A 13,522-nucleotide genomic window follows, 5' to 3' on the forward strand; every position below is an offset into this window, starting at 1 on the left:
TTTGTTAGACAACACGTTTATTTGTTGCAATAATAGGTTTGAACAAAAAAATAAATGAAAAAGATTTTTTTGATGAATGTTATATGTATGTCTCTTCTCTGTAAGTCTTTATATTGTTAATGTCACACCAGTATGAAACATCCCATCGTATGAGAAGGCAAACAAGATGCCCCAAATAGTCATCATCTCAGGCATTAAAGCTAAATTAATATGCGCATGAGTTACTTAATTTACCAGCATGATGTGACATGTTACTTGCTCCGGGCAAATGAATAATGATTAGCATTAATTAAACCTTGATACACACAAACAATCAGGTCAAGTTTTTATTCAATTGCTGTATTCCAATAATGCAAATGAATGACTTTTCTTTTGAGTGAGTAAGCAAAGCACTCATGTTTTCAAACTCCTCCCATCAAAACCTGCGGCCTTCCATTGGTTGACCTAGTGGAGTTGGCATGGAAACACAAAATGAAGCATGCTAAATTAGGCTCGTAAGGGACGCATCTCTCTCCGGAGGCAGATGTAGACTCAAACACGAGATGCACCAGGGTGGCTGCCCCACTGCATTATGGGCGATGGAATTGGTGTACCACACTGGGGGTGCACACAAACACTTGATTGTCTCTAAAAGCTTATGCAATGAGTCTCAAAAAGTCAAGGCCAGTGTGTTCTGTGGCTCAACATAAATACTGCTCTAGTCTTTATCTATGAGTGTGAAAGAGTCATCATGTGAATGGTTATTGACAAAGGGACATTCATTCAATTCTCCTGAAGGAGCTTCCTAATGCAAACCGCAGCGAGAATCATACCATTCATTTCCCGAGCGCATAATGTGATTAGAATATTGACCCGGAGAGATATTACTTCCACTTGCTCTTAAAGTGTAAATATTTCATAGTTATGATCACTTGTTGCTCTGTGCTGTGTGGGAAATTCATCTCCTCCTTTAGCAATGTTGTTCTCACTTTTATTTAGTCTGTTGTGAGCTTCCCATTTATTCTCATTTTACTCTTTCCCCGCAGAATATTTGCATTTGTTTAAAAGGGATGCCCAAAGATCACACGCCACGAATAGCAATGCGTTAATGAGCTGCGTGAGTTCCCTTGCAGCGGATTGGCCAGGTTGTAGTTGACATTAATGTGCTTTTTATTCAGGTCAGTGAACTGGCAGCGCGGATGCTGTCACAATGGCGTTCTGGGAGGAGGTCACAGTGTAACCAAGCTGAAAATCTTTACACGCTCTTATCTTTTCCTGAATGACGACACGGTTATGTCATTTCCTTCCATATTAAATTAGCATCAAAGATAATCCGCCGCACTTCATAAATCCTTTTTTTTATGAGCTGCTTTAAAAATGTCACACTGACCCGCAGCTTAAATAGATGAAAAATCCACTTGCAGAGTACACTCATATCATTTTATTGATTAAATAGGAAACTACATGACTATGCACACAGATTGAGCAGAAGCAGGATGAGGATATGTGTCAATATACACACTGCAAAACACATCTCTGCATCAGAGTCAGCCGTAGCGGCTGCCGAGTCATTTCCATCCCTGTTTCAAAGTCCCAGTCTCTCCCTTTGTTCACCATGTGATCAACCCATGTTGTATAGGAGCAGGCAAACACAAAAGGGAATGTACATTGGACCAGTGCAAATATAAAACGGCACATTTGCTGCTACATAGGTACAGTAGATCCCGAGCTAGGTGTGGAATGTATATTAAGAGCTGCAATTTCTGGATCGAAACCAGTAACAGAGTGGTCCCAGAAAGAAAGACGAAAAGGTTTGGACGACCTCTACAAAATGTCGGCGTAACAAAATTTGAAAATACTGTAGAAAAGATTGACTTGAAATCTGTAGGAAAAGCAACCTTTAAAAAAAGGCACCAGTCCAAGATGTGTGAGACATTCCAAGAGAACTTTATATCTTGTCGAAGAGGGATTGTTGCGGTGTTGACATTTGACCCTGAACCTTGTGTGAAATTTGCGTGGACATGTTTGTGCTTGAGTTCAGGTCCTTCCTGTTTGTGATCTTGTGACATCAGCGGGTGACAATGAACATTGAAGTTAAAGGGGGGAATATGGTTGCAGTCATAACTTTGGAGAAACAGCATGGCGTGTCATAGTACCTTATTATTTTCTCACGGCACCAGCAGTTGCGGGCTTATTACCCACCCTGCGGACCGGGACTCTGGAGACGGGTATCTTGGTACGAGGGGTTTCTTTAGCTTGTGGTATTTGCGATGCGGTTGGAGACTGTGCTCCGTGCTTGACGGGGATCTTGGAGTCACGCGGAGCAGCGGTGGGGGTTTTGGACTGCTGAATCTGCTGACTCTCCTCCTGGCTGTGTTTGAATGTGGCCACATGGACCTCGACACTGCCACGTTTGTCTCTGTTCCCAGTGTTGTCCAGAAAATGCTTGTCCTCTTGGATGGGGGTGGGCGGGTCTCTGCTTGAATCGTCATCAGTATGTTGGCTGTCCCGCACTGGTGGCTTTCCGGCTCGGGCTCCTCCGACCACGGGGATTTTGCTAATTGTCTTCACTTGCGTCCTCCTTTCTTTGGGGACGTCGGCGCGTGAGCCATTATGCTGCTCCTCCAGTTTCTGTTCATCTGCGCTACTCGGCCGAGACAACTGTCCGTTTGTTGATGGCTGGTTGGCGCTTGTCTTGTCAAACGCTGCAGTTTGACTTGGCAAAGGCACGGGGGTAGTGGCAGGGGGAGCGGGTGATTTTGGTTGAGTGACGGGGATCTGTAGTGGAGCGGGAGGGCTTTTCAATACAGAAACTGATATATGGGCCGAGGCAGGAGGCTCAGGAGACGTTGGCGCAGAAACAGGAGGATCTTTAGTCACAGACACTAAAGATGCAGGAACAGGACGGGTCGCAGTGGGTGGAGGGGAGACTGGACTCTTACTTGGCGCAGGGGTCGATGGAAGTTCTTTAGAAACTGTAAGAATAGTGCTATCTAAAGATACGGGAGGTTTTTTAGCCGTAGAGAAACTTGTATGGTTAGGCTCGGTTTGGGGAAAATGTGGCGCGACCCATTGGTTGGACATTTGTACAGGTTTGGAAATAGTTGGCATGGTTGTGGTTATCGCGGCGTGGGATATTGAAGAAGGCCGGCTTTCGACTGGACTCGGAGGAGTTTCCACCTTTGCGACTACATTTTGAGGTTTGGGGGATGCGGAAATTTCAGAATTGCTATCGGGTTGAGTGAAAGTAGCAGGGGACGAAAGACTATGGGTTGCAGGTTTATGGGATGCAAGAATTGTCGAAGCTACGGGAGGAGGTTTACTTACTGAGGCGATGGTTGGAGATGGAGAAGCGAGAGAAGGAACCACTGTGTCTGTTGAAGCTACTTTTCCAAAAGTGGAGTTACAAGTGGTGACTTGAGTCTTGTCCAGAGAAGACTGGTTCGTGGGACCAATGCTCGGTATGGTTTTCAGTGTTATCGAAGGGGTGGACATTATGGGAGGGCTTGATGGAAGTTTCACGTTTGTGGTTGTCGAAGGTGATTTTATTGTAATCCCAACAGAAGGTGGCCCCGAGGCTGGAGAAGAGTCCAAACTTGGTTTGACTGACTCGTTCGTCAGAGTCAAGGGTTTGGTCAGAGTGGTCACGACTGGCGGAGCTACAGAAGACGAGGTTGGGGTTGTCGCACAAGTAATAGAAGGACCGCCGACAGCTACAGGTGAGGAAGAGGTGTTCACAGAAGTGGAGGTCAGAGGAGAAGTGCTGGCAGGTCTGGTAGAAGGAGAAGTGGCCGATGCTGAGACCTTAGGTGATTCCGGGCTGGAGGCGCGTCTGCTTTTTCCCCACTCAGCTTTCACGTCAGCCATGATATTGCCTCCTGAGATGGACTCGAAGGTGAGAAGCGAGGAGATGTCTTCCAGCAAGGAGCCCAGGCTGCTTTCAGCTGGCACCACTGGAGCTTCTGTAGCAGGCACAGGTGCCGCATCCTTCTCAGTTGCGCTCGCGTCGCCCGCTGGTATCGGGGAGCTCTCACGGATCACTTTCTCATGGCTCTCCGGAGAGCGAGGACAAGATTTGGGGGTGAGGCCAATGTCCTCTTTGATGATTTCCACACTGTTGGAGCGGGAGGACATGAGGAGTGGGCTCGGGGGAGCGTCCACCTTGTCCTCCTTGTCTTTCGGGCGTAACTTCATGCTGCCAAAGAGGCCCTTCAACCCTTGCCGTTGTCTTGTCGTCGGCTGGCAGACGGTGTGGACTCTGCGTTCCCCCCCTCCTCTCCGGGTTCCCCTCAGCCGTGAGAAAAAACTGATGGACTTGGTCGATCCGATTGAAGAGATGGAGTTGCGAGCGGCGGCCAGGACGCCATCTTCGCCCGTCGACTCGTCCTCCGTGTGCTCGCCGTCTCCTCGACTCACCTCCCGCGCCTTATCCGACTCCAGCTCGGCATCAAGCGCGGCGCCTTCGGGTAATCCATCGAGGGTTTTGCTCCTGCCGACAGGTGACTTGTTGTTTTTAAGAGAAAAGATGTTACCGGGCTTGCGTTTGCCAAACAGCTTGAATCCTTTTCGTATTTTTCCACTCGGTTGGGATTCACAAGGCGGGGGGTCCACGTTCTCCGTCTGGACATCCATCTTTTCTCTGCGTCAGTCCACGTCTCCTCCCCTCTTTTAATGCGGTTATTATTCGCGACTCGTTGGATGGAGCATTTACATTGGAATTGATCTTTGTCTCCCTCGGATAAACGTCTTCACCTGCGTTACTCTCTCCGCGTTTACTATGTTATCGTCTGTCTGCGGTCCCCTCCCTCTGTCCCTCCGATGCTTTCTCCTCTCGTTCGCCCTCAAAAGCCCCTCCCCTCCCTTTTGCCTGGCTCCTCTCTCCAGTTACCATGGCAACTGAGGGGGGTAAGCTGCTTTCGTCAGCAATGCAGAGCCAAGGGCTGTCATCAACATGTTCTTTCTTTATCCATACGCCTGATGACTGTTTATATAAACGGCAGGGACAATTAGACTAGTAATAAAAATTCTGAGGTGCCAATAATCACGACATGTTTAAATATCTCAATTCATTTTGTTCACTGCATCCCTACATGCATGATCATCATCATTTGAATAAAGCTCAACTGCAAATAAAATTGCCCTCGTCTTATTATTAATTGTGACCATATAAGATAGGCAGTAAAGTCTATTCACCCGTTCAAATGCCGCGTTTAAGTCCTATAAAAATGAAACCAAGGTAAATAATTTGAAAACCTTTCCACCATTGGGACCTATGACCATTAAAACATAATTCTTGTCTAATTCTTCTCTTTATAATATAGTAATATTACATCATTATAAATATATACATCTCTTTATAATATAGTAATATTACATCATTATAAATATATATAATATAATATACATATAAATTATATATCATTTATGAGGTATGGTAGAATATTGACTAGTATGTGCTTGGGTGTTAATGTTGTCAATGTCATTTTTAAAACCAATAAATCAAATTTTAAATTAAAGTACTGTTAAAGAAGACCAAGCCTTTGAATCAGAACTGAACACAACAAAGTCATGAGAACGATTGCATAACTGCAGAGGGGTAGTTACGTGAAAACAACAAAGTATCTTTTTTTGAAGTTCAAGTCAATAGAAACCTTTGGTATAATTTTAGTAGCATATCATTAAGAATGCAACATCATACGCGGAAATGAGAGCATCTTTATCTTTTTTGTTTGCATGCATAATAAAAGTACATAGTACAGTATTTTGATGCAACATGTCAACTTTGCTGCTTTTTATAAATGGGGGGGGTTCTTGAGGATTCCAAGTGGAACACGCCCTCTTTTGGCCATTAGAGGAACAGCAGATAAAGTTGCCACTTCATCCAAGTATTTTCTGCTTTGTACTAAGTAGGTCAGCAGTCTTTAAATAAACCATTTTTGTTTTGTTCACAGACAACAAACGTTTTGGTGGGAGCGTTACGTAGATAATGCAGATACACATCACACATAAAAACTCTTAAATATTTGATACCATTGAGTCATGAAATAACATTCAATTATGAATATCTTACATACATGAAACAATGAGAAACAGAATATTGTGTTCGGGATTATAGCTGTAATCAGTAAAATCATGATTGAAAATTCAGTCTTTAAAAAGATAATAGTGTTACAAATAGAATAAATTAATACGTAAAGATGAGTACATATTAAGAAAAAAAAAGTAGGCCTGAAATAGCCCAAAAAAAATGATATGGCTCCTTTTAAGTGGGATTATGATATTATTTATTCAAAGGTTAATTTGTGTGAACTAGGAAGTAACCTAAAAGAATTGCGTCCAATTAGTAAATACTTTCTTGCAGAAATACTTTGTCATATAATGTTTTCTTCCACGGATGAGGTAGTTTTGCCTCAGAGAACAACATGAAAATTGACCATTTGAGCAATGGTACCTTAGATAAAGCGCATCTTTCAGCTCCCCTCGTTCAGACGTCGTGCTCCATGTGGGCGGCCTGCAGGGAGACTCCGTCCTTGTGCTGGTCACATGCGGGTGAGCTAAGCGTTTCATATGTACGACGATAAAAGAAGCGAGTGACCAGGGTGATGATGAACATCTCCATGATCATCATCTGCTGACTTAGCACTGTGGGGAAACAGACAGAAAAGAGATCGAGTTCAGATCATGCCAAAATGAGAAGATAAATATCGGGACATGGAAAGGATTCTCACTGGAGCCACGGGCCTGCGAGGAGAAAGGAGGGGCGCAGGCGATGGTTCCATCCAGAGCCAGAATGTTGATGATGGACGTCTGCAGTTGACTTAGTACCAGTATTAGCTAAGGATTAAAAATAAGCACTTAGTTAATGGGATGCATTTAACTTATATAACACGTTTTGTTTTACAGGAAATGGCTCATGTTCTACTCACTTGGTACATGGCGTACTTTGGTACGATATTGAGTTCGCGTAAAAGGTGGTTGGTGTTCATAAACACAATGGCCACGGGCCACAGGGAGGTGATGGTGAGAACGCCAATGAACGGGTTGATCCAAATTGCAGTGCCAGTGATCTCGAGCTGGAAAAAGAAACGGTTCGTTCGCAATCGTCCGCAGTTCCGGGGATGTAGCAAGAAAGGAAACTTACATCTGAGAGGTCAAAGTTGCCGTTTGTCCACAGTATTATGGAGAGAATGCTCAGCACTGTTTTGAGGATGGCGTACTGCAGTGCACCCAACTTCAGAAGGAACAGCATGCCCCTAAAAAGGATTTGCTTTTAATTCCAATGATGTAAGATTAAAAAAAAAAAAAATTCAAAGTCCGTACCGTGACATGGGCACACGAGGTAAACAGAGGCAGCAGCAGCAGCACGGCCCCGTGGTGATCTTGAAGGGTTTCCCAGAAAAGCGCTTCAGAAATTCATCGCTGCCACCCAACTCCTCAATGAGCAGAACCAACACTTTGTACACCACCACTGCAAAATAACTGCAGAAATGGAACCGCCTTTCAATCATATTTGAAGTATTGGTGGGCAAATTGAATGAATATGAAACATGCAAACTAGTGTGACCTGTGATCTTTTCCCGTGTAATGATTCATCGAGCGGTTTAAACCACATTCGGACTTTACGTGCAAGGTTTGACTCTGACTTAATGACGCGTGATGACGTGACAGTTGAGTGACTTGCTCAAGGGCATATTTCCAAGTAGAGGGGTTGTAATTCATTTTTTTATTTTGTCGAAAGCAAAAAAACATGCTCAAAGGCATATTTCCAACGAGAAAAACATGCTCAAGGGCACATTTCCAACAAGAGTCTTTACATTTTGTCAAAAGCTGAAAACATGAGTCAAATTAAAATCAATTTTTATAACCCGAAAAGGTGAAAACACGCACCAATTTGACGTCATATCCGTGACCATAACAGCCCTGGGGATCCACATGCCAAAACACGACATGATGGCGATGACCTGAAATACGTAAATGGTGAGTCCATTCATAGAATGGCAGACATATTTAAGAGGACAATAGGAAGCTTACAGGTGCGGCTCCATTGACCCAGATGATGGTTGTCTTCTTCGGGTAGGGTAGTTTTTTATAAATGTAAACACATTGCTCCAAATAGAGTAGCAGGGATGTACAGGACATGAAGGTGAGCATGGCGTACAGACACATTCCGAACGTATCTAGCTCTGATTGGAACACACAAAAAGAAAAATGATAGTCGAGTTGGTGGCATATGAAATACAAACATGGCTAGAGCATCCTCTGATTACATAAAAGTCATTTCTGTTCTTAGAATTAGAAGAGATTTCTGAGTATTCGGCACAAGATTGAAACGGCTTTTATTATCCTTACTAAGTTATTTTGGGCTTAAAGCTATTTTGGCGTGTACGAGATGCAGAATCTGAAGACTTCAGATGCGAAAGTCATTCGCTTGACCTGCTTGATAAGGAAAGACTTACGCTTTATCACATCCAGTGCCAGAGGGGGTTCCTGCAAACAGGCGGGATCAATGCTGCTGTTGTTGTTGGCGTCCTCCATAGCTCCTGATGTTCTTCTTGCCTAAAAGTCTCCCCCCCTATAAATCCTCTTATTCAAATTTCATAAGCTCTGATCAAACCAAGTTTCTACAGAGAAAGTGACAGGGGGGAAAAAAAATGTCATCCTCCCTCACATGGCCTTGTGGGCAAAGGGTTCAAGTCAAGTGTACTTTAACCTTATGCTACTTTTAAGGAGCCATGTCTTGATGACACGTTAAGAAATCACAGTTTTATGAGAATCCCTTCAGAAGTAACGGTCGCTCATTCATTCACAGGCAGTCGCAGTCATTAAAATGACAGTAAATGAATGTATCGTCACACGTGAACTTTGGCTGGGCGTAGTGGGTGAATATAAAAAAGGTGTCAAACAGATAAAGGCCATTTGGAAGGCAGACTGCCTGCGATGTATTTTATGACTTCTATATTATTTAAAAAATAAGAAAATCAAATTTGAAGAGGGGGGGTATACATTGCCTCTAAGTTATGGTTTGATAGTCAGAATGCGACACATTAACTAGAATTTCATTCACATTTTAGAAAAGTTGAATAAAACCAAATACCTCAACTGTTTTGTAAAATGTGTGGGGTGGAAGAAAAACGTATCAAATGTGGAAATGAAATCATATCTGTGCTTTATCATTTTTAAGATTTGTTCTGTTACAGCGACAGCTGTTGTAAAAGCGCTATACAAATAAAGAGGTAAAGGTTATAAACTTACAAACAGTATAAGGAAGTCATTTACAAATATTGATAGTGCCGTTCAAGTTGCTAGTACATACTTACATGTTAAAAGTCTCTGAAATTACACTTAAGGTATCAAGTTAAACTTGATTTAGTTCTCACGCTTAAAGCTGAAATGATAAATATGACTTAATAAATGTGACAAAATACAAAGTTAAATGCTGTAAACAAAAACAAAAAGTCATTTCACATTAACTGAACCCAGTTAAAAAAAAAGTGATTCATTGTGCTGAATCTTCTTGGACATATTGCACATATGGTTGGCAGCATTCATCTCTCCTGACCCATTCAGTGTGTACTGAAGCTTCACAAACATGAGCGCTATTCAATGATGCTAGTATAATACTGAATAGTATGGAAATTTGTTAATGAAGTAAAATATGCACAGTGGCTCGGAGGGTAAAGCCCTACCAGTTTGTTGTCAATGTTTTTGGACCATGACTCATGCAAACCTCTGGATCAGACTGCTGCAGTCTAATAAAAGGGTTGACATGAAGCCCTTGGAGTACCAAGTAGCAAAAAAATTATTGGGAGTGTCGAAGCCTAGCTGAGGACAGAGGATGGCTCCTGTGGACGTTGCTGATGGTCAAGGCAGCGAGTGAGGTCAGCTGAATGAGCAAATAAAACAATGTATTAAAAAATAAAAACAGGAGAAAAGACAAAAGATTTTTTATTTACCTTCTATGGCTCACTTTCCATGGCCACCGACACTATTTGGATCCCACCTAGAAGAGAAACACAGAATCCAAAATACAGATGCTGCCTTTTTAGAATGACATGAAACTTTTTTCAAAAGCGTACCATTCTCTTCCTTGTTGTCATTCACTTTGTGTTGTGTATCGTGGGCCAGTCCATTAGGGCTTAGTTCCTCATTAGAAAGACTGCAATTGAAGCCACATTGGTGATTAATGGCAAGGCAGGGGAAAAAAAAAAAAAAAACTACAAACAAAATGCTGTAAGAATAGTAACTCAACTAACCTTTTGCCATTTTGTTGTAAGACGCTGTTTGCCTGTTCAGGATCTATGTGCACCAGTCTGGTTACAAATGAATGCCCGTCGCCCAGACTGACAAAATAGAGAGCTATTAAACATCTTGTATTGATAGTATGTGCACTTGAAATTTAGAACTGACATTTTACCTGGTAAAAACAGGGAATATAAAGCGCTTGGCTTCATCCCCAAACACCTCGGCAACATTTCGCTTGAAGCCGAGAGAAAATCCATTTTTGTCTGGACCTTTCACAAACACCGGGGCCCTAAAAGCCTCTGTAGGGAAGAGAGGAAAAAAAAAAAAAAGTTATCGTGTGCAAGCGTGACATCAGCAGTGACTTCAAAGACTTGTCCCACTCAATAATGCAAAAGCTCCAAGTGTACCTATGGTAGTCCTGTTCCTGCCTACAAGCCAGAGATGGTAGCTGAAGAGTGATAGGATGCTGATGAAAAACAGCGCTGCCACAAAGAAAAGGAACAATATGTGGAATTTGGCATGCGTGTTGGGAAGATGTTTCTATGGAGAAGAACACAAAGACAATTACTTACCCTCAAATCAAGATACAAACTAAAGATAAATATTTCATGTGAGACACACAATCAAAAAAAGAAGTGTCTGCACTTACAGTCCAGAATTGGATGAAGTACTGGACGACGGTAGCGCATATGACTCCGCAGTAAAGCGAAGCATATGCCAAAAACAAGACAAAGAACTTGTAGTTCGAGAAGCCAACACAGTTATTCACCCTGAAAACAATTGGGGGTGAGAAATCACACTTTGGCTTGAAACCTGACAATGATTGATTGATTGATTTACATAATTAAATGGAATTACTGTACCAGGGACAGTGATGGTCCATTTTAAGCACACACCTTATCCAATAGAAAGCACAGGAGATGCGCAATTAAGCAAAGCGGCATATGAAAATATAATTTTAACAGTATTTTGGTTCAGTCAACCACTCCTAAATAAAATGCATGTACTCACATCTCACAGGTGGAGCAATGGTGGCAGCGGTCAGGTTTGATTACCTGGCAGAAGCCGCAGTATCGGATCGCTGTAGGGAATTGAGGAAATTAACATTACTTTTTTTTTTAGATACTACAAATATTTTATTGACCTTTAACACAAACGCCCGTATTTTTCTATCCACAGCACGACCCGCAAATTCCAAATCCTAGTTTCTAAAACATGAGTTACTTCCACTATTAATTATTGTCTAAAAATAGGACAGAATTCTACATGTTGTTGTTGAATGGAACAGCCCACGTGTGCCAAAAGTGACAAACAAGCTCACGTGAGTCCAATTAGCCCGTCTGTTAAATGTTACTCTGGCTACACATGAACCTGCTGTACCTGAGTAGGAAAACACAAGCGCTCTAGATATTTTTGAAGGAAATAACGTTGTTACTGGATTCTCGTTAAAATGTCATTTGCTTATCATTTTTTTGGCCAACTTCCTTTTGTGATTGCAGCGAGTGTAAAGATAATGAGGAATGAGATGACTAATGACAAATGGTGTGTGTGTATATATATGTGTGTGTGTGTGTGTGTGTGTGTGTGTGTGTGTGTGTGTGTGTGTGTGTGTGTGTGTGTGTGTGTGTGTGTGTGTGTGTGTGTGTGTGTGTGTGTGTGTGTGTGTGCGTGCATGTGCGCGCGTGTGCTTCCGTTGTTGCACACTCCCTGGTGGTCTAATGTTAAACGGGCCACAATGCAGTCAGTATTTCCAAGTGCAGTTAAAAGCCTCACCTCCTCCTGCTGTGCGTGTGTAGACGGGTAAATTCCTCGCCACTTTCTTCAGAATTTCCTGTTGCATCTCCGCTTGTTCTTCTCTTTCAAACATTTCTTTCTCTACTCTCGGCAGGGTGAACTGACAATACAAGACAAGGGCCGTATTTTGCAAACTGTACCTCAGAAATGGGAGGCAGACACGCTAAACACTTCTAGTGAGGTGTGACGATTAAAACAACTTTTACCACTTTTGATGGTTGGGCAGGTCTGGTGCAGATGGTCTTCCAGTACGACCATATAAACATGAAGAAGAAAATGTGGAAGATGACCAGGTAGCTGACTGTTAAGAGGAAGCAAAGATGAAGCAACACGAATGTAATATTTGCTAAAAAAGGAACAAGTATGTATGGTCACTTACTTCGCTCTGCATTGTTTGTGATTGTATCTACATCACATGCACAAAGGAAGGAGACAAAGTATTAGTGAGTGCTCATCAAGAATGCATAAATTCACATCTACCATGACACGACACCCCGTCCTGGTACCATGTGGCAAGGGCCTGGCACCGCTTGCAGTGACCCCCCCCCCCCCCCCCTTACAATAAGACAATGAGAAGGACCTTTGTTGAGAAAGCAGAGACGCCCCCTCGCCTGACTAAAATTCATCGAGAGCAGATAATGGTATCATCAGTTCTAAGCTGACAGTTAAAAAGAAGCCGTCTGCAATGGACACTGAATGCTTTTTAGTCCTGTCTTCCTTGTAAATGAAATCAGCCTACTTGTTTGAAAAACAAATCTAATCTATCTTACTTATTAATCAGTTACCTTAATGACTGTTTTATGGCTGTAATAACACACAGAGAGAGAAAAAACAAGTATAACACAAAGACACGGGCATATATTTAAATTGATCATATTTAAGTCGATGGAAAACCTATGAAAGATGCATTTAAAACAAGACTCACTACAGTGTACTGGAGTATATGATGTGTTGCAAGGAAAAGGACATTAGAATGAAATGCACGCTTTTAAGAATTTCAACTGTACCACACAGCAACTTATTTTACATTCAATAACTAGGAAAATAATATTGACGAGGAGGCATAGACTTTTTGCAAAAGCAACATTTGTCTAATTACAAGAGCATTTGCCTTAACATATTTAGTAAGGGAAAGAACAACGGAAGAATAAAAAATAAATGATGCATGACTTGATTTAAAATGACCGTAAATATACTTCTTCAAATGACAGCTGATAAATTGGCAACCGGCAAATTGTCAACACAAGCACACATTCAGCCCCACGACAAATAAATGTGCACGTAAATTAAAAAAAAATACAAACTAAATAAATGACAAAGTATACTTACAAACACAAAGCTCCACAACATAAGCGTAGTAAGACCAGCCAACGACCAGGTTAATAAACAGGACAGGTATCCAGTTAAGAGCCCGTTTGCAGCACCTCAGTGTATGAGAGGGCGCCATCTTTAATCTGGATTGGTCCGTCTGCGGCAGCGAGTGGAGTCATGACGTCACGGCCATGCG

At 42.3% G+C, this 13,522-nt stretch overlaps 3 protein-coding genes across 3 annotated transcripts; all 3 read right to left on the reverse strand.

Annotated features, from left to right (window-relative positions):
• Positions 1 to 491: 491 nt before the first annotated feature.
• On the reverse strand, positions 492 to 8,514 carry LOC147043509 (organic solute transporter subunit alpha-like). Its single transcript, XM_085935219.1, has 9 exons — positions 8,436 to 8,514; positions 8,011 to 8,162; positions 7,867 to 7,940; positions 7,300 to 7,458; positions 7,121 to 7,232; positions 6,906 to 7,052; positions 6,708 to 6,813; positions 6,431 to 6,621; positions 492 to 597 (listed from the first exon to the last, which is right to left on the reverse strand). Exons 1-8 carry the CDS (start codon positions 8,512 to 8,514, stop codon positions 6,464 to 6,466), a joined length of 987 nt encoding a protein of 328 aa, XP_085791345.1. The 3' UTR covers positions 492 to 597; positions 6,431 to 6,463.
• LOC147043510 (uncharacterized) lies at positions 1,553 to 4,611 on the reverse strand. The gene has a single exon (XM_085936386.1). The coding sequence runs from the start codon at positions 4,609 to 4,611 to the stop codon at positions 2,140 to 2,142; it is 2,472 nt and encodes an 823-aa protein (XP_085792512.1). The 3' UTR covers positions 1,553 to 2,139.
• A 599-nt stretch (positions 8,515 to 9,113) lies between the features above and the next one.
• On the reverse strand, positions 9,114 to 13,466 carry LOC147043511 (palmitoyltransferase ZDHHC20-B-like). The gene is made up of 13 exons (XM_085935216.1): positions 13,345 to 13,466; positions 12,395 to 12,421; positions 12,222 to 12,316; positions 11,995 to 12,115; positions 11,233 to 11,302; positions 11,085 to 11,117; positions 10,871 to 10,991; positions 10,629 to 10,761; positions 10,394 to 10,520; positions 10,233 to 10,319; positions 10,056 to 10,135; positions 9,933 to 9,979; positions 9,114 to 9,862 (listed from the first exon to the last, which is right to left on the reverse strand). Exons 1-12 carry the CDS (start codon positions 13,460 to 13,462, stop codon positions 9,936 to 9,938), a joined length of 1,056 nt encoding a protein of 351 aa, XP_085791342.1. The 5' UTR covers positions 13,463 to 13,466; the 3' UTR covers positions 9,114 to 9,862; positions 9,933 to 9,935.
• Positions 13,467 to 13,522: the final 56 nt, after the last annotated feature.

Source organism: Syngnathus leptorhynchus, chromosome 17, assembly GCF_054491065.1.
Source record: "Syngnathus leptorhynchus isolate UIUO chromosome 17, UIUO_Slep, whole genome shotgun sequence".
Classification (NCBI taxonomy): Eukaryota; Metazoa; Chordata; class Actinopteri; order Syngnathiformes; family Syngnathidae; genus Syngnathus; species Syngnathus leptorhynchus.